General features: G+C 41.1%; 1 protein-coding gene across 4 annotated transcripts in view; it reads left to right on the top strand.

The window, feature by feature from the left end:
- LOC108235704 (low-density lipoprotein receptor-related protein 1) overlaps nucleotides 1-19,236 on the top strand; it is a 90,031-nt gene that overhangs the window by 1,146 nt on the left and 69,649 nt on the right. For all 4 annotated transcript variants that reach the window (XM_017415862.3, XM_017415861.3, XM_017415860.3 and 1 more), the window contains exon 2: nucleotides 14,480-14,602. In XM_017415862.3, the coding sequence (XP_017271351.1) occupies nucleotides 14,480-14,602 (123 nt within the window). The remainder of the gene's footprint in view (nucleotides 1-14,479; nucleotides 14,603-19,236) is intronic.

Genomic DNA, 19,236 nt, shown 5'->3' with positions numbered 1-19,236 from the left:
CTGGGCTGAGCCCATGAAAAAACTTGCCACATCTTCTCCACCAAGCAGCTTATTCTGCAGCTGCCTCCTGTTTGGTGTTTATTGGACTGGATGATTGATGTCTGAAGAAACGTGACATGTTGGCAACCCTACGGTTTGTTCATTTAACACAAACAGGGGCTTCAGTAGCATGTGGAAGAACCATACGCAGCCACGACAGCCTGGCACCCCCCTCCTCATGCTGCTCACCAGCTTGGTCACACACTTGCTGTGGGGCGATGTCCCATTCTTTGACCAACGTTGGTCACAAATCAGCCATTGTGGTTGTGTTGGTCGCTCCGGAACGAACAAGCCCAAGCTGATCCCACAGGTGTTCAGTGGGGTTGAGGCCAGTCCATCCTCTCCACTCCCAAATTCTCGAGGTGGTCTCTGATAAACCCCGCTCTATGGGGGGCAAGTTTGGTGCCAGACTGTAGACATATGGGAGTCCCGCTGATTGGTCACCTGGGGCAACTTTTTTATGGGCTCAACCCCACAACTTCATCTTCCTTACAACTATAGCACCATTTAAGGGGGAAAAAAATGAATCCAGGTTTTCTAACAGTGTAAGATTTGTCACCAAGAACCCCTGATACAACAAAGAAACAATCAACCAAACACCAATGTCCTTACTTTTTCTGCTATTTTCATATGACAGTATTTTTAATCCCTACTTTGCTCACTGATTAGGAGTTGCTAATTATGAGTCACTTTCAGTTTTGAAGAGGATATTTTGAACTAAAATATAATTGAAGTCTATGGAAGCTTGGATGTGTGCTCTCTGCACTTAAAGGATATTAAAAAAACAACAACTAAAAACTAAGCTCTATACCTATGAGAGACACACTGGGCAAAAAACAAACAAACAAACAAATTTGTTTGCAAACTTTTCATGAGTTCAGACAGCTAAAAATGTAAGTGTGTTACATCCTGTGGAAAAATCTCCCAAAATGAAAAAGCTTAAGCTGTGATTGTGTAAAAACCATAAAATATCCAAATGCCAGTTCAGACGTGGAAAGTGGATTTTTCTGTGACCTGTTTAAACTCTAAATGATGTTACTATGATAAAGTATTCCTCAGCTGCAGAGCTTCAAACAGAGCTGTTTAATACTCATTTTGCCATAAACCCATTGGTGTGCATGTGGAAATTTCTCGCAACTTTTTTTTTTTGCTAATTTGGTCCATATAGCACATTGTACTGCTACCAAAAGTCATAGCACAATATTCCCTATTGAGCAACACGTCTTAATGTGTAATTCCTGTTTTTTATTTTTACAGAACTGTCTAAAATTGTGAACAGAATTGTAATTTTGGTGTTCTAATGTTTAATTATTGTCAACCTTATTTGTGCTGTGAGGTCTTTCCTGGACCTGGGGCTGTGGGGCATCTAAAGTTTCCTGTTTTCAGTCAGCTCAACACCTCTTTGTATACATTTGTGATGTTATGAGAACAGTTCCCTCACTTTCTAGCCGACACTGCTGGTCGAATCATGAACTTTTGGAGATCGGTCTGTTTTTGTTCCATGTCATTATGACAATCAGATTTTTCCTCGTCTGTAACTTTAGATGAGCGCTGAGCAACAGGCATGTATCTGTGTGGTTATATTGCCGGGCCTATTGTGATCTTTGGGCAACTTCTGAAAACTATTAAGCTTCACTGTTGCACAGATCCATTCCAGCATTCGCTTGGGTTGGAAACCAATCTTATCGAGGAGGATCTAGTGAAGACATTTCGGTTAAACCAGTTGCAGATGAAAAAGAAACTTAATTTACTTCCTCGCAGTTATTTTGCCTTGCATGCAAAAGGCTGCTAATCCCACCAGAATACCTTTTGGATGACCTTTACTGTTGCCGCTGTAAGAGTGGTTTTAAATTTCCAGTTTCACAAGATTCCGGGAGATTTGAACAGCAGGACTCGTTTAATCCGCGAGCTGCCTGTTTGGGAGATTCATCAAGCCATAAACGGTTTTCCGGGCCTTTGAAGTCATCTCACTTTGCTTGGCAGTCCCGTGCTGCGAGGTTCTTAGCAAGCAAAATCCACATAAATTACCACCTTGACGATTGGCTTGGAGAGCCTGCAGTTTCTGCCTGCTCATCGGCCCGAAGCGTCAGCTGAGAAACCCCCGTCCTAAAACAAACAGTACCGGCCTCAATTCCCAGTTATTGTCTCAGTGAAAGCTTCCTCCCTTTCTGTTGGATTGTCTCGATTTGATGAGTCAGCCGTGTATGATGTGAATGAGGATGTGTTTGTCACCCTAATGGGATGTAGAGTTGCTTAATGAGATCTTGTTTGACTGCAGTTGATGAGACTTGCAGAATCCATGTTATATTTTACTGTATATCAGTTAGATTGGACCCAAGAGTTTCATGTGGCCCAAACTTACAACATACATCGATAATGATCAGTTATCAGTATCACAAAGGGCTGTTTTGGACTGCAATAAGCCATAGGCTGGTATATTTCTAGGGCCATGTAGTTACACTCCACCTGCCAATAAAACATTTGGCCAATCAGATGGACCCTCACCCAGTGTAGCATTAATATTTCAAATGGAGGTTTTCCTGCTGTTGTGCAACCTTGGAATCAGTTCATCTTAGCCAACAAGTTCCACATTTCTGAAAGTTGTTTTCCTTTTCTGCACAGCAAAAAAAAAAAAAAAGAGCTTTTTAATTTTTCTGTTGCCTCCTGAGCCACAGTTTCTGTTTCAAAATATTTTGTTCATTTGCATTATGTAACTTCTTCCATTTTGGATTTTTCCTTTAGTTCCTCTGTGCTGCAGACAGACTCAAACTTTGGGATTCCTGCTACCCCTGAAGTTTAATTGGGTCTAAACTGCTCTTTGTTCCCTAGAAGAGACCTCTGTGAACAGCCCCAACTTGTTCGGAAAGTTCTGCTAATTGGGACCCAGTGCAACAACAACCCCCCCACCCCCTCCCAAAAAAAAAAAGCCTAATGAACATCACATCACTTCAACCCTTTGAAAGTGATGTCATTACAAAATAAGAGCGTTGGCCTTTTACAAATGCTACAGTATTTCCCCTAGAAGCTTTGAGTGGGAAACCTCTTCCTTGGAAAATAAAAATGCAGAAGTTTGTTTGAGATATTTATCTGCACTGGAATCATTTAAACTACAAAGCCCTTCAAGCTCTTTGCAAAGGCTCTCTTCTCCCAGCTCTTTACTCCCTTGTGAACACGTCTGCTGCAACATTTGGTGAACACATTTGGCTGTTCGTGGTGCGACATCCACGAACAGCCAAAGGTTTACTGACATCTGAAGACAAGAGGAGAAATACTTCTTGGCCAGATATTTTAACATCTTAAAGTGCAACAGGTAAAAGCAGAGTTTTATTTAAACCTATTAAATACATGTGTGTTTGGGATTTATTGACTGTCTGAAGCTTGAATATTTAAGATAAAATGACTGCTTAGCTGTGATGCTTATTTAGAAGAGAAGCAACTCCATAAACTTGTTGGATTTGACTTGCTGCACTTGTCATAGCAGCCCTGTGACCCACTTGAAGCTGACAGCGCACTGATTGAGATACACTATCTAGGTGGGGCTATTTAAGGAGCGAGGATGGAGCACCCTGCTTCTGCAGGCCCTCTGGAAGAACGTGATCATGAAGCCGGTTTCATAAAACCAACAGCTTCAGCGCGCTCATCGTTTCGAGGCCTGCGGCTTTGTAACGATCCAAATGCTCACAAATGAAAAATGTAAAGCTGCCTCTGATAGAAGTGTTTGATTTGCTGCACAGACGAAAAGTATTGCCCCTCGAAAAGCTGTCTCATGCCGTAGTTATTTACGTACAAAATGACGGCAATCCCTCCCGCGTGACGACCAGAGGTTTAACGCTAATCATTTAACACCAAGGAACTGTGTCAAAACGTAGAGAGAGACCTAATTCTACATGGCAGAGATTACAAGTCATTTATTAAAAACAAGAGCCCTAAAATGGATGTTTGTATTGGAGAGGCAGACTGAGAAAGAGGCTGAGCTCGTCTAACAATGTTTGCAGCGTTCAAACTGCAAACATTCAGAATTGAGTTTGATGAGGCTTTAGTTGAAACTTGGGATTAAGTAAAAAAAAAAACCCACATATGTTGCTGTCTCTGGCCACCCTACTCATTTTCTTTATTTTCACTGGTCTAACAGGTCAAAGTGAAGTGGGCGACACGTCTTCTGACAGTAAAGCTGAACCCACCTGCGACCGTAGTTTCCACTCTAGAACCTCTTCAAAATAAACTCCAACGGCATAAAGACGTTATGAGCCGGACCAGCTCAGATGTGAAGGAAGGGTGGGTCTGGAATATAGAGATTAGTTTTAGTCCTGATTATTTAGTTTGTAACTATGTGCATTTGGTTGTATTGTTTGTATTTTTTTACGGTTTGGGAGTGAAACTGTAAGTCTGCATCCCAACTTGAAAATAATCGTGATGCAGTTCCTCCCCTTGCGCCATTGATCAGGTGGTTATGAACACAAGGTTAGGGTTAAAAATGTACTTAGTTAGAAGTTAATGTACTGTCTGTTATATTGGGACTAAGCCCCATCACATGAATGTAGCTCTAAATACAACAAGCTACAGATGCCACGTGTGGTGAATTCTAACCACACTGCTAAACTCTGAAGGTGTGGTCAATCGCTCCTATAAGACGGCTGTGTTTTTGTTAAAACTGGTTTCAGCCCCATAAAGGGTCCTCCAGCTCACGACATAAATATGTAAAAACTACACACTCGTCCTGGTTTAGTTGGCCAGAGCTAACTTGTTTTTCACCGGTTCGGGCAGCCTGCAGACTGAAAGTTCTTGGAGTTTGAGAGCAGTGAGAGTGACCCAATTTCAGCGGGTGGCTTAAAAAGCAAAACAAAGAGCTGAGTAACCGTGTTGGGGCGAGCGGATCAGCAGAGTCAGGTGATGTTTCTGTGACCACTCCCACGTCCAAACAAATCACGGGAGTAAAGCACGATAAGCACCTTTAGACTTCAGGTACAAAACACGGGGAAAGAAATGGCTCTGTTGCTCCTCTTGGTTGCTGTATTTTAGTGTTCATTCACGTCTGTTGAAGCCTCTTCCTCCCAGGGTGATGAGCCGAATCATTTCTAATTAAAAACTGGGTTTGCTTGAAGGAATGCATGTCGCCCGCCACCGCCTCGCATGCAGTTTGTTAGCACTCAGAAGACATGATAGGGATGACCCCTCCAGCCACGCCAAATTTTAGCTCAGTATCTGTAAAGTCGGCTGAATTTTTGCCATTTTTATGTATGCTTCGCTTGATTAGCTGTGGTGGCCATCTTGAACTCCATAAGTTCATCAGTTGTAGATGAACATCAGTGATTATTAACCTGACAGCCTCATTAAAAACACCTGCTGAAACAGAAACAGATTTTTTATATTTCCAAATCATTGCGTACATTTTGATGCCTCTTTAAATTGAGCAGTCTGTCGAGTTTCTTTTTAAATATTTAGTTTATTAAATTAATGTTGGTGATATCAGCCATCTCCAGTGTTGCCCCGTGAATGTCTGGCAGCAGATTGCATCTATATTAGAAAACCAAAATACTTGTTGAGGAGCAGACGAGAAACTTTTGTTCCCCACATTAAAGAGCTTCCTCCTTCATCAGGATCTCCATCTAAAATGTCCACATTAATGTTTGATTCTGTTGCCTCTTTATGCTTTTGCTGGTTTTTGTTTCATGTTTTTGCTTTTGGTTGATTCATGCCTGCTGGTATTGCATAAGAAGTATTTTTATTACTCATGTGTTTACCCTCTGAAACCACTGAACAGCACTGCTGGATGATGTAAACAACAAACACGGCCCAAAAGAAGCAAACGCTCTTCTGCAACAAGATGAAAAACAGATAACTGTCAATAATTATTAAGGATTTTTCTTTTTTGTTTAAAGAGTCCCAGGGATGTTGGGGTTTGGGGTACCCAGGGCCCGGGTAATGTCCAGGTTCACAGACGGAATATCAAATGAATTAAAGTAAAACCATCAAAGCTAAAATTATCTAAGCAAAGGCTAAAGGTTTTGCAATAGCTGAACTAAAAGTAGCAAATAAAAGCTACAATCGGCTGAAAAATAGCTAAATGCTAAGATTAGCAGAACAATAACTAAATGCTAAAAACCAGCAAAATGGTAGCTAAAGGCTAAAACTGTCAAAATGATACCTAAAGACTAAATCTAACAAAGTGGTAGCTAGAGGCTAAAACTGACAAAATTCAAGTTAAGGCTAAAACCAGCAAAGCGGTATATAAAAGCTACATTTAGCAAATAGTAAAAATAGCTGACAGAATGCTGATAGTAAGCTAAAACACCACCGAGAAGAAACTCTAACTAGTAGAACAATAGTATGAATGCTGACTCAGCATTTACACGTTTTTTAGCTGACTCATACCAGAGCGGTGGCTTTAAAGTTAACACAGAATAAGAAATAAAATACTAGTTGCTATTATTTATCTGACAGTAACTTTAAAACAGAATACAGACGGCGTGTATAACGGCTCCATCAGAACAGATCAGATGTTATCCTGTTGCTTCTGCTGGGATTCTCATTTCTACCCAAACTTCTTATCCCAAACACAAAGCAGCCAGCCTTAAGCCTAAGATGAGCCTTACTGTAAAATATAAATCCTCCGAGCTATTCACTTTTCACTCAGTGGTAGAAGTCTCCCACAAGACGACTTTTAGTGGACCCTCATTTGTTAGTTTTGCTGTCAAGTCGCAGGCAGACGAGTGGTTGGGAGTCGCTTACGGCTCTGTGATCGTACAGCATCACAGCCAGCACACAGAGTGTACTCCTGAAGACTGGACACAGTGCTGATGCCTTCCATGTTGTTGGTTTTTAAATTTCATGTGGAGACTGGACTCCACTGAAATATCTGTGTGTAGGCAGTGTGGTCTCCCCCTCCATGTGGATATTCAGAGTGTCTCGGAGGAGAACGGGTGGCTGTTGGCTCCACTATTATTAGCCTCCACAAACCAGAACTAAACGGAGGACGCTGGTTTCAACTGGAGGCTGGGCGTTTTGAATCGGCGGACTTCACACAGACACTTCAAGCAACAGCTCAGATCCTACGAAGCTGGGTGCTGGATGAACTGTTAATATCTTACCTGCTGTAGATGGCTTTTTGAGCGAGAAACAGTTGAACGACGAGCGGCTTGACAAGCCGATGGCTAACACAGGACCCAAATCTGCCATCTTTAACAAGCCAGGCATCAGAATTTACTTCTAGGGCGACATAGAAAAGCTGTAACTGTTGGAGTCAACCCTGCCTGTCTGTTAGCAAAACACCTCACAAACCATTGGGTGCATTTTAAGGAAACTTCCAAACTTCCTCATTAGATCTACACCCCCTACTGAATCACTTTTAGAGTCGACCTGATTTAAGATGATGGCCACAGCTAGCTGACCTTAGCAAACACGCGGACTCTCGTAACCCGGTTCAGTTTTACAGATACTGAGCTAAAATCCGATGCGGTAGTAGCTGAGAGTTGTTTCCGACAGGTGCTTTGAGCACGACTTTGTTTGGAGCTTTGGAAAATGCAGTTTTGATGCACGCGGCTCTCGGGCGTCACTCTGCAACTTGAATTCAGTGTTGGTGTTATGAAAAGGCACTAAAGAATTCTCACATAATCTCCTTTAATATGTTTCCCTCTGCAGCATACTAAGAAGGCTTAATTGTCATTTTCTCTGGCTGCTGCCGCTGCGTTCGGCGTGTGCTCCAGTGGTGGTACAGCGGAGGGATTTGTCTAAACTGACTAAGTTGTTAATCGTGGCTCAAACCCTACTGGATTGTTTTGTTTCGACGTCTTTGCGTTGCTGAATTTGATTTCTAGCGGAAGCAAAAGCAACTCGGGGGGCCTTTCCTCCCTCTGAGCTCGAAGTGCTTGACTTTAGCACAAATAGCTGACACGGTTGATTACCTCTCTGAACTTAAGATTCCTAATCTCAGCCAGACATCCAAATCGCTCCAAATTAAATTCGCATTTATTGCCACGCTTCATCAGAAAGGTTCTGCCATTTACTCGGATGTGAACTGCGAAAAGCAGACCTTTGCAGGCAGGCCGCGTTGCTCTGTGTAACGGAGCAGTTCTGCTTGGCAGCACATTCCTGATGGTAATTCTTTTTTTTTATTTTGTGTGTGTGTGTTTAAATTCATGTAAAACACACTTTTCGAACAGACTTCCACACATGGAGATACGCAGACAATCCCAAAGCAAAAACAATAATCAAGGGGTTAAAAGAAAACATGGCTGACATCAACAAGCATATTTTTTTGTTTTTTTGTTGTTTTTCCAGTCTTGGTGTTAATCCACATTTAATTAGTTTCTAAATTTCAGTTCTCTTTCATCACTCGCTCGCTGACTGCAGACCAGATTTTCTCGACTCTTTCAAACCCTGACGGAAAGTTTTATTCCGGAGGCACAGCCGGGGGATAGTTCTCTCTGTTTGGTAACGTGAACAGTTGGGAAACGGTTTTTATTCCCCTCTCCTCCTCCTCCTCCTCCTCCTCCTCTTTCTCTTTCTCTTCCATTACAAAATCCTGATTGTTGCCTCAGCTGCGGAGGTGGATGAAGAGGTGGCAGGCCGGCCGCGGCGGCGGAACATGACAGTTCGTTTCTCCTGCAGTTTTAGTTTCTTCGTCAGAAGCCCCTTTAACTCAACCCGGAGGTGAATGAAACCGTTCTGTGAGTCAGTGTCAGGCTGTCGACGTTACAGCCGCCTTCTCTCAGCAAAGACGGTTATGAAGCTTCAGATATTTTAAATGTTGAAGCTTTATCGTGTCTAGCAGCAGAAGGAATTTGGACCGTTTTACCCCCCTTTGAGAACCAGCTGCAGTGTTTGATTTGAGCGAGTACACGCTATCTTCAGTAGACTAAACTAGGGGTTTCTTCCCATTAGAGTTCCCAGATAATTTCCCCCTTGTGTTTTTTTATGCCTCCTGTCAGCTTTACAATACTTTTGGAGGTTCACCACCTCAGATCGGAGCAGCAAATTCAGTCAGAAAGCATTATGCAAAGGCAAAAACCAAACAAACGTGCTTTTCCTCAGCAATGTATATCTTCCTCTTTTTTATTTTCACTGCCATATGCAGAATTCGACAGAACTCAAAAGTTGAACTGCGACTTCCCAGAGCCAGGAAGAGTCAAGGTTTGTGGCGTCACGTTTTAACCCGATGTCTCTGAGTTGTACTCTTAAGTTGGACTGTTGTGTCTCGGTTCCCGGCCGGTCTCGGAGAGCAGGCCTTATTTATAGCTCCGCTGTGGCTGTTGGAGGAAATGGTGCGTCGCCTGTGGGTGAGGCTTGCCTTTGCCTTCCCTTCGGAGAGGGCCTCTGAGCCCATCCCGAAACAGGCGCAGACGGCTGTAGGGAGAGGAGGACAGTAGACTTGTAATCTGGCCCGGCAATGACCCAAATGATTTTCGCACAAACTCCGCTTTGGTCAAAACACAGACAACTTATTGATAGCATGTGTGACATTCCACCACCCCGTCTCAATATTCCAGCCCTCAGTTTGTTCACAGACCTTCAGGCCCGTCTCTGTTCCCCGTCCTTTCTCTTTGCTCTTTTTGCTGCAGTCCGTCTAATTTCTGTCCCCATGTCTTACCTACTTGTTAACTCCTGGTGCTTTGCTGCTGCAGAACCGAAAAATTTGCTTCAAACGGGACGGTTGGGATCTTTTAAACTGGGGGTTTTGTAGAAGAGTTTTAAGGAATTACTGTCTTACTCAGTGTTGAATTTGGTGGAAAGTGACCAGATTTACAGGGTGACAGCTTGTCCAAGCAGGAACAAACCCAAAGTGGACTGCTGCCATTTTGAAATAACTTATTTCTCAAATACTTCACAACATTTCATCAGAACGCTGCTTTTAAACCTTTCCATCAATCTCAGTTTTCCATTACACAGTTATTCCTGGAGAAAGATTACAGTATTCCTGCTGAAGTGCCCCAGGCTGCCCTTGAAGTGCCTCAGCTAGCTGCTGCTGCTATTTGTGCTTGCAAATAACCACATGAAATGTTTTATCATCTAATTAAATGTTATTTAAAAACCAAACCAGTACCATAGTATTACTGCTGCTGCCAAAATAATACAAATTTCCACGATACAATTGTTGTAGCTATTTACAACTATTTTAATAAAAGCTAACTATAGATACTATTTATTTTTAGACAGTAGTTATCTTTTGAAATGGCATTATTTTTAGTTTTATAAATTTTAGATGTGGTTGGTTCATTTCAAACATGTCAGAAAAAAAGAAATAATAAACTAACAACAACCTCCATCCCACTAGTTTCAACAGAATAATTCAATTTTTATGTTCAAAATGGAGTTGGAATAACTGTAAACATATTAAATCCACTTTTCTCGTCAAACTCATGCTTGTCTCACAATATTTTGATGCATGTATTTATACACACAATGAGGAAACGCTCTGACACTCAGCTAAAACAGGATATTTATTTAAAGATGTACAGTACACAATGGCGGAAAATGTAAAAAGTTATTATTAAAACAAGATAAATTTAATTGCAGCGTTAAAAGCAAAGTACTTTAGTGCCATCCACACTGGAACAGTTTTCATGTTGACTGTTTCAGCCTTGCATCCACATGGAAATGGCGCCCAGGAGCCCAGAAACCATATTTTTTCAAACATTTTTTTTAATTGAAAACAGGTTACGGAGTGAAAAAATCCCCTGCGTTTTCCTGTAGACAAAAATGTCACAGCCCCACCTCCAATCTAACCTACAACAAGAGTGCGTCCTTCTCTTCGTCTTTCATATAAAGCTTTACGTCATGCTCCCCGCCTTGTTTCCTGTTTTTGGTGTAATTGTGTAGCAGCATTGCAGCGCCTCACACGGGCCTGGCACAGTTATTGCAGCATTTAAGGTTGTTTTTTGTGTTTCCGTGTGGATGAGGCCATTTGTAAAAACAATGCTGTGTGGACAAGGTCACAGGCAGGGTTAAAAACAGTCCAGCTGCACCTTGATTGCTTGGTTGAGATTGATGATGGCTTCCTCTCTGCGAGGCTTCACCTCCAGCTAACTGACCTTTTGACCTGCTTCCTCTGCTCCCTGCCGCGGTTCTGTCAGCACCATCTCGTGACTGAATCACAGCACAAACTCCTCCCGCAGCCGATATCGGACGTAGAGTTTAAATCACGTCGTGTTGGCACCTAAATGAACACAGAAACACACACCGCGCGTTTCCGCCGGCTGCAGCCGGTGTTGACACCCCTAAACAAACAAACGCGGAACATTTAAAACCAACGACAAGAAGCAAAGTGGGAGAGCGTTAACACGAGCCCGGTTTCATTGCATGAATATTTCAGAACCTCCTGACTTCTGAGCGAGAAAAAGACACTCCTCTGCTCGCACATGGAAGTGCACGGCTCTCAGCGGTACAGAGCTGAGGATAAGTGAGGGGGTGTGTGAAAGTGTGCAGAAATCTGTCAGGTTGAATTCATGGTATTTAGGTTGAGCCCCTTTCCAAGATTCCCTTCACTGCAGGAGTTGGAGGCTAGCTGTACATGAAAACGCTGTCATCCCATTTATCCCGCTTCATCCCATCACCCAAACCTCCTCAGCTCGTTATGCTCTGTGCCTTCGTAATCTGGAGGGTTTTTTATCAACATCCTTAATGTTCTCATTTCTTGACAGGCGCTGAAATAACAGAAAAAAAACCCAGATTAACTTAACTGTGCATTGACTCAATGAGGTGACGTTGACCTATAATTGCTGAAATTCAATACGATAAATGAGGACTGTGGTCATTAAAACTTAAAACAGAAAAATATGGGCTAAATGATACAGAAAACATTACTGGTGATTCAAACATGTAACTACGAGACAAATTCCAGTTATGCTTTATTTTGCTCCTTATCTTCAAAATGTCAGCTGGCAAAATGTTTTTTCATTTTGATAATTAAACAAATTTGGAGTAATAAACATGAAACGTAGCAATTTAGGGTAATTAACTCAACTGATTTGTCACGTCTCCAATGCGATTTTCTGCTTAATTAATCATAATGGCACTTAACTGCAATTGTGTTTGGCAGCTTTAGTGAAAGTTGTTTTTTTTTTTTCTAGTTATCTCTGCAGTGCTGGAAAATATAACTTTATTACCAGAGTTCAATAAATCTATCACTAGTGGGCAGCAATAGTACCTACATGATTTCTAAGTTACTGGAATCATGAATACTTACAAACAACTATCAGTAACTACACCACAGATAGCATTTATACTTAGTTTTTTTTTGTACATGTAATTTGGTCAATTTGAACCAGATTTTGATGGGACAGTGTTAGCCTGAGCAATGTGAGGACACCTCTGCTCTCTAAGACATCGTAGCTGCCTGTTCTGTTTGTAAAGGCCTTTGTGCTCCAAGAAGACGCTACATTTTGTTACTTTACTTGTCTTTTATTAGTTGACATTGCTTAAAAGGTGGTGTCGTTACACCATATGTTTTAAACCTGCAATAAATCATCACTTGAACCGTAAATGAATAATCTAGTTTCGCGAACTCAATGGAGATCCATGAACAGGTTTGCAAATGAGTTGTATTATTTCTGTTACTTTTTTTGATAAAAATTCACAATAAAATAAATATTATTAGTTAAGTATCTTTTTTTTAATAAAATTGAATTAGGTTAGAAGACATTGCATGTCAAAAATAGATGATGTTTTGTGAACAGTACAGTTCTATCAATCGGTATTTTTTAAAATTATTGTTACTTAGTTATTATTCTTAGTATTATTGAGTTTAGCAATTTAAATCCTGTCTTATTAGGTTTAAAAGTGAACTTTTCTTTAAAACCAACCATGAACCAGGGCTACAAATTAGTCCTATAAACTAAACAAAAGTTGTATTGTTGGATATGGAACATTGTTTTATGTTCTTTCTCTGGTAAAATAACTTCAACTTTAAAAAAAATTGCGTTTGAGGTTTGCTTTTATGGTTTTTTGAGTCATAAAATGCCATAGTTGAATGGAAGGGAAAAAGAACTAAGATATTAGCTAAAGCTAATGCTAGCTTGCTTAGCAGGCTGTGTTTGTAATTTACATCAACTGTAATGTTATTGCTTGTTTTCTCCCCATTATTTTAAAAACGTCATTTGAGGCAATTTGTACCCCACTTAACTCCAAAACTGCCCAAAGTAACACATTCAAAATTGTTAAACCAGAGAAAAATAACTATTTACTCAACCAGTCATAAAGAACCTTGAGGATCTATTATTCCAGTTGATTGGGGGGGAAAAAGGCGGTATCTACTGTGAAATAAAAAAAAAAAAGCCAAACTAATACAGGTCACAGTGAAGTTAACCTGTTAAAGGAATCAACACAGTAAAATTAACTCTGAACATATTGTCTGCTTTACCAGCTAAAGTTAACAAAACAAAAGTCCTGAATCAAAATGGTTAGCATTCTTCTGTTGTTCGCTGATGAATAATCCTCTTGTTTCAACCTTCGAGCAGTCATTTCCGGTCTCTTTAGCTAAGTCAGGCTAGTGCCAGTCATACTTGAATTTTTAGGACTTATCCCTGTTATTGAATTTTTATCAGAGCCTGAGAGCCAAATTTTGGAGCCAGGGCCAATTAGCTATAAGTGTAATTTCACAATTAATGGCTTCCCCGCTGGCTTCGCTCAACACTGGATGGCTGTTTATCTTTTTCTGTAGTGTCTGTAAGCAGACTGGGCTCACTCGCAGCTCATTGACACAGTGTGTGGATTTAAACTCAATGTCTTAAACCAAAAACACGCCGATGCCAACGTAAGAGTGCAAACTTTGCACAGACGTCAGCCATTTGTAAATATATCCATCTTCTCAAGCTTTGGACAACAATTTTCTTTTTAATGCAGCACTGGTACATTTCAGTTTTTCTTTTTGACCTTTTTAAAATGGTGTTAAATTAGACACATGACACCCTCCAATCACGGAGGACTCAGCAGCACGGTGTGTGTACGTGAGTATTGGTTACACGTTCCTCTGTGAGGCTTTGAATTGGTGTCTTTTTTGTATGCTGTGCCGCTTAGTTGTGGCCAGTGTGGGCTGTTATTTCTCCCCTCATCACAGAAGGTTGGATTGAGGGGGAAATGGATGACAGGGGGGGGTATTTGACGGACCCGGATGTTCTCTGATGTCCTCCTGCCACGCTGCATTGTTGACAGCAGCCTCAGAGAGCTGACCTGGATTATTAGGTGCAACAAGTTCATGGAAAGCTTTCACAAGCCTGCATGTAGTATTTTTGTGTGTCCCCTTTTTCTCTGTCCCCTCCATCAAGTAGCAACTTTTCAGAACCTAATTAGGGCCAGTAAGAGCCACTGTTGACTCTGAACACAACAGACAGGGGCTTGCTAATGAGATCTCAGAAATAAAGATCACTGACACAAAAGGGGCTGCTTTTTTTTCTTCTTCCTTCCGTTAACAATCGTTTTAATTTTCTCATTATTTGTCTCATTTCAGCTCAAAAGAGCTGCAGCCCAAAGCAGTTTGTGTGCAAGGACGGGGTGACGTGCATCTCCAAGGGCTGGCGCTGCGACCGTGAGAAGGACTGTCCAGATGGATCCGATGAGGAGCCCGATGTCTGTAAGTCTTCCAACAACCGAAAGTTTAAAAAGTCTGATTTAAGCTTGTTGCCATAAGTCTGCTGCATCTTAATCCAAACACAAATGAATTTGCATTCACTGAAATGATGGCCTTTGTGAATTTTTTTATGAATTCTTAACATTTTCAAAGTTACTGAGGAAGTTGTGGGGTTTAAAATGGTGTATTTAGGATGTGAAATATTCATTATTTAGCTTATGGGGACAAATATGTGGCCTACAAGTTTCTAGTCAAAGTTTATTAGGATTTTTGTCACCCATTTCATATCAAATGATAAAAATATGCAAATATCTGCATACTTATTAGGTTTGGTCTGAAACCGGACCTTAAATTTGCTGTGGCAGATTTTAAAAAAAAACATACTCGTGTATCAGGGTTATGCTAATAAATTGAAGAGTCTGATCTTATTTTTCTTAATTTTGAGGATCTTTGTGAGTGAACAGACAGAGATTGATGGGCTGTTTGATTTACTCGGCAGGGTAGAGAAAACAATGGGATGCTCTATCAGCTAGTTAGAGAGCTCCAGCTGCCACCGAACAGCTCTGTTACGCCCAATTAGTAAGTTTGCAAAGTTTGTCTTTCCCTGCTAGGTGGGATTTCCTGTTGAAGACATAAAACTGTAAATGAAATACTAAAAAAAAAGACATTTGAATTGTTTTAAGTCTTCAGCAGCAGTGAGAGCATTTATTTTTCCAAGGGTTGAAGGTTAGCTGGTGAAGAAGTGTGTGTGTGTGTTTTGAGGAGTTGACCTGAGTCATGGAGGCGAGAATAGAAAACTGTAGCTGCAGTCTGGACTCGTAGGACTGTAAGAGCGCAGGTCTGGGAGTCATTAGAGTTGGCCCTGAGCGATGGAGGAACCTGCTGTTTTCCACTACCTGCTCCTCTGACCCCGTCTCATCTGAGGGCCCACCTTCTCCTGGCGCCCTGCAGCCTCCGTCTCCCGACGATGTGCCAGTGGCTTATCTAGGAGAGGCTCTAAATGTTTCCACTGAAAACAAAAGACTGCTCCATGGTCCCACAGTGAATAGGTGGAAATGCTAATGAAAATAATATTTAAAAAAAAAACTTGAGATCACATTCAAGCACAGGAAGGAAAAAAAGTGGAAAGAGTTTAGTTGCAGCTCCTAGATCAGTTAATCCTCTTTGTAATCAGCAGTTTCTGAGCAACATTTGTGACCAGTGCTGACAAAATCAGTTGGAATGAGCTCAGGCTGCAGTGGAAAACATGTAAAAATATAGATTTTTGTTTGTAATTGAGATTAGACTCCATAAAGCCACCATCTAGTGATCCGGATACTAAAATAGCATGTAATCATCCTAATTTACCTGTAAATTGAAGTTTTTGTAATCCTTTCAATTCTAGGCCGTTTTGTTTTTCTCTGCTGGCTGCTGTAGTGTCTGGAAATCCCTTCGTATAATGTCTGGCATCATTGTAAAAGCTCGGAGATTCCCCCCCTTTTTAACTATAATTTCCAATGACATCATTCTAGACCAATAAAACTAGGGTTTTCAAACCGGCACGCTCGTAAACAAAACTCGTTTCCAGGTGATAAATAGCTAAATTTTTACAAACTGCATCATTTTGAAGCTTTTGAGATGGAGAATTGAAAAATAATAACTCAATATTGAAAGACTCCTCGTTGTGACTCATGTTGCCAGCACGGGTCACATTTCATGACACACTGATTACAAATAATCACTCCTCCAGCGGTTGCTTTTGATTGTCAATTTGTGGTCAGTATTTCAGTCAATCTGTGTCTGACTTTCAGGAAGCAGAAACACACCGGGCCTTGTAATCCTGGTGTGGACCGGGCTGTGAGAAGCTGCGTACTTCTCTTCCAGGTTCACTCCAGGTGTCCACTGATTGGCTGCAGAAGCCCTACGGTACCTGGGGCTCTGAACACAGTCAGGTTTGAGTTTACTGAAGGGTAGAATACTTTCTCTCTTCTTTCTTTATCTGAAAGCAGGGCCTGCATGCTGCTGCCCCCTCACCTAGCCTTCATCTGTTCTCTAGAACGGTAATAGCAAAAAAAAAAAAAAAAGAATCATTATAAAAATGAGAAATTAGAAGCAGAGGAACAATGGAATGATAAAAAAATACAATTTTCTGTTTTTAACCACTTGTATAAAGAGCTGAACATTAAAAAAAAAAGTCCTCCAGTCTTTGAATTCCAGTAATGATAAATAGATTGTTTCTGTATGCATCCCTGAGTACATTTCACTCCTTTTTAAAGTGTAGAAATACATGCAGCTTTTAAAAATACACTAAGCTAGGAATACACTAAGCTAGGAAAGGCTCTTCTAGCAGTGGCTTTATTCGATGGAAAACGAAGCGTATTGACTGACCACGTCACATGTCTGAAGCTACTTGAACTAGCACGTGCTAAATTTTTAAAACAAAAGTTAAAGGATTTGTGTTTTGACATGACCTGACTTTCACACTGTCAGTGGGAATCCCATAAAAAACTGCAGGTCCCTTTTCTCCTCAGAAAAGGTTTCTTAGGTGCTTTGTTGAGGGGTGAGATTTTTTCTTTTCGACTGTTACTGAGCGACTGAGGGACATTTTGTCTTCGGACTATGCACAAGCACAAAGAGGTCCAACACTTTGCCAGAGGGGCTCTAATTGGACTCGCAGGTTGCCATTGTGCTCTGCGAAGAATTAAAAAGTTAAGTTGGGCGTCGTTGTGTGTGCCTTTTTTTTTTTTTTTTGGTTCGAAAAATTAAATTTGAGAAGCAAAATTAGCACTGACCTGTTGCCAAATAAAACAAACGCTCCTAAAGCTTTGGCACCGTCGTGCATTCTGTACAGCCCGTAACGACGAGCAGCCATGAGCAGCAATCCTGCACGGCACGGGTGACTTGTTCATTAATTACAGTAATGACAGTCGATAGTACTTAATGACCACTAATAACTCTGCACATAATCACCAGGTTTTTAATTGTAACCTATTACTTTATGTTTGAACCTGTTAGAATAATAAAATACAACATTCGAAAATGAAATCCTACTCGTTCATGGGGAGTTATAAACGGGCTCTTCGGATGCTCTTGGCTGAACGATGCATCGGGGTGCTTTATGTTTTGTCCCACATCGACGGGCCTTCACAGTGGCCTGTGTTGGCCTGGCCATTGCCAGTGAAGTCAGGCACTGTCCAGTGCAGCTGCTTTGCTCTGCTGTGTAACCCCCACAATGCAGTTCTTTGTACGCCGAGGTGCTGGCTCAGACTAGCACCGAGGGATACTTAAAGGGTAAGAACAAAACAGATGCCTGGACATACAGTATGATATTTATTTGTAGGAGTTTTGTCTCAGTTTTCCAGCCGGTGAACGTTTGTAAGCTGCGTAACAATGAAGAGACGTCGACTAGTCCCCAGCAGGGCTCGTGTGACGGAGGGATGGGGTGCGACGCTGAATTGAACTGGGGTTTGAAGTCTATCCACTGCTGTTACGTCTCTGAGCTGGCAGAAGGGGAAGTCACAGAGCCAAGTTTGTGAGTTGGTGTGAAATGGGACAGGACGTGTACAGTGCTCCACTCTAACCAGTTGTGAACAAGAATTAAAATGAGCTGAAGACAAACTGATGAACAACAACTGGTATTTAGAAGAGAAAAGTCAAAATGCAGAAGCAGTGTTTAATAAATATATAGTTATTAGAACCATCTTTAACAGCTATAACTTTAACAAAAAGGTCATGCATGACTATCACTCTTTCACATTGTTGTGGAGGAGTTTTGTCCCACTTTTTTCCCCACATTGTTGCTTTAATTTGTGGGTATTAGTTTATTACCAGCAGGCTTTCCAAATGTTCTTCCACAGAGTCTCAGTCATGTCCAGGTTTAGACTTTGACTGGGACGTTGCAACACCTCGATTCTTTTCTTTTTCAGCCTTTTTTTGTCAACGATTCGCTGCTGTGTGAAGGGTAATAATCCTGTTATATGACCTTCTTAAGGCCAGGCTTTAGATATTGAGCAGATGACCTCAAATTTAACCCGAGCGTACTTTGGTTTACAGGCGAGTTTGTTGTTGACTCAGTTGAACAGAACGGCTAAAAACAGTTGCGTACTGCTAAATATAATTCAGATATAATTCAGTTCAGGTCAGTTCAGTTATGTAGCTCAGTTTCACAACAAAAGCCATGTGATTCATTTTAATCCAGTTCGTTCAGTTAAATTAGTTTTAGTTAATTCTAATTACAGCTCAGTCCAGTCCGGTCGTATAGTTGATCAGCAGGACCTGGCTGCAACTTTCCTCTTTTAATTTCTATTTAATTTCACATGTTGCTGCCACGTTTTGACTTGGTGTTATTAGATATCCATCCTTCCAACTATTTCCTGCTGCTTTTCCATGGCCTGATCCCAGAGGCAACAGGTCCAGGAGGGAAACCTGAATATAAAATATATATAATAGACATATAATGATGTTTTTAATACATATGAGGTGCTGTTGTTTATCAAACTCTTTTTAACACCAAGCAAGCAACAAGTAGTTTTAAAAGCTATGTTCTGTCGCAGAAAGCTTTTTTAACTGATGGTGTATTTTCCTTTGTGTTACCATGACTGACACATTGTGTCAGGCAATAAATTGCCACACTAGATACAAAATAGTTCTGTTTTTTG

The sequence above is a fragment of the Kryptolebias marmoratus genome, linkage group LG4 (genome assembly GCF_001649575.2).
Source record: "Kryptolebias marmoratus isolate JLee-2015 linkage group LG4, ASM164957v2, whole genome shotgun sequence".
NCBI classification, from domain to species: domain Eukaryota; kingdom Metazoa; phylum Chordata; class Actinopteri; order Cyprinodontiformes; family Rivulidae; genus Kryptolebias; species Kryptolebias marmoratus.
This window is presented reverse-complemented; position numbering and strand designations above follow the sequence as displayed.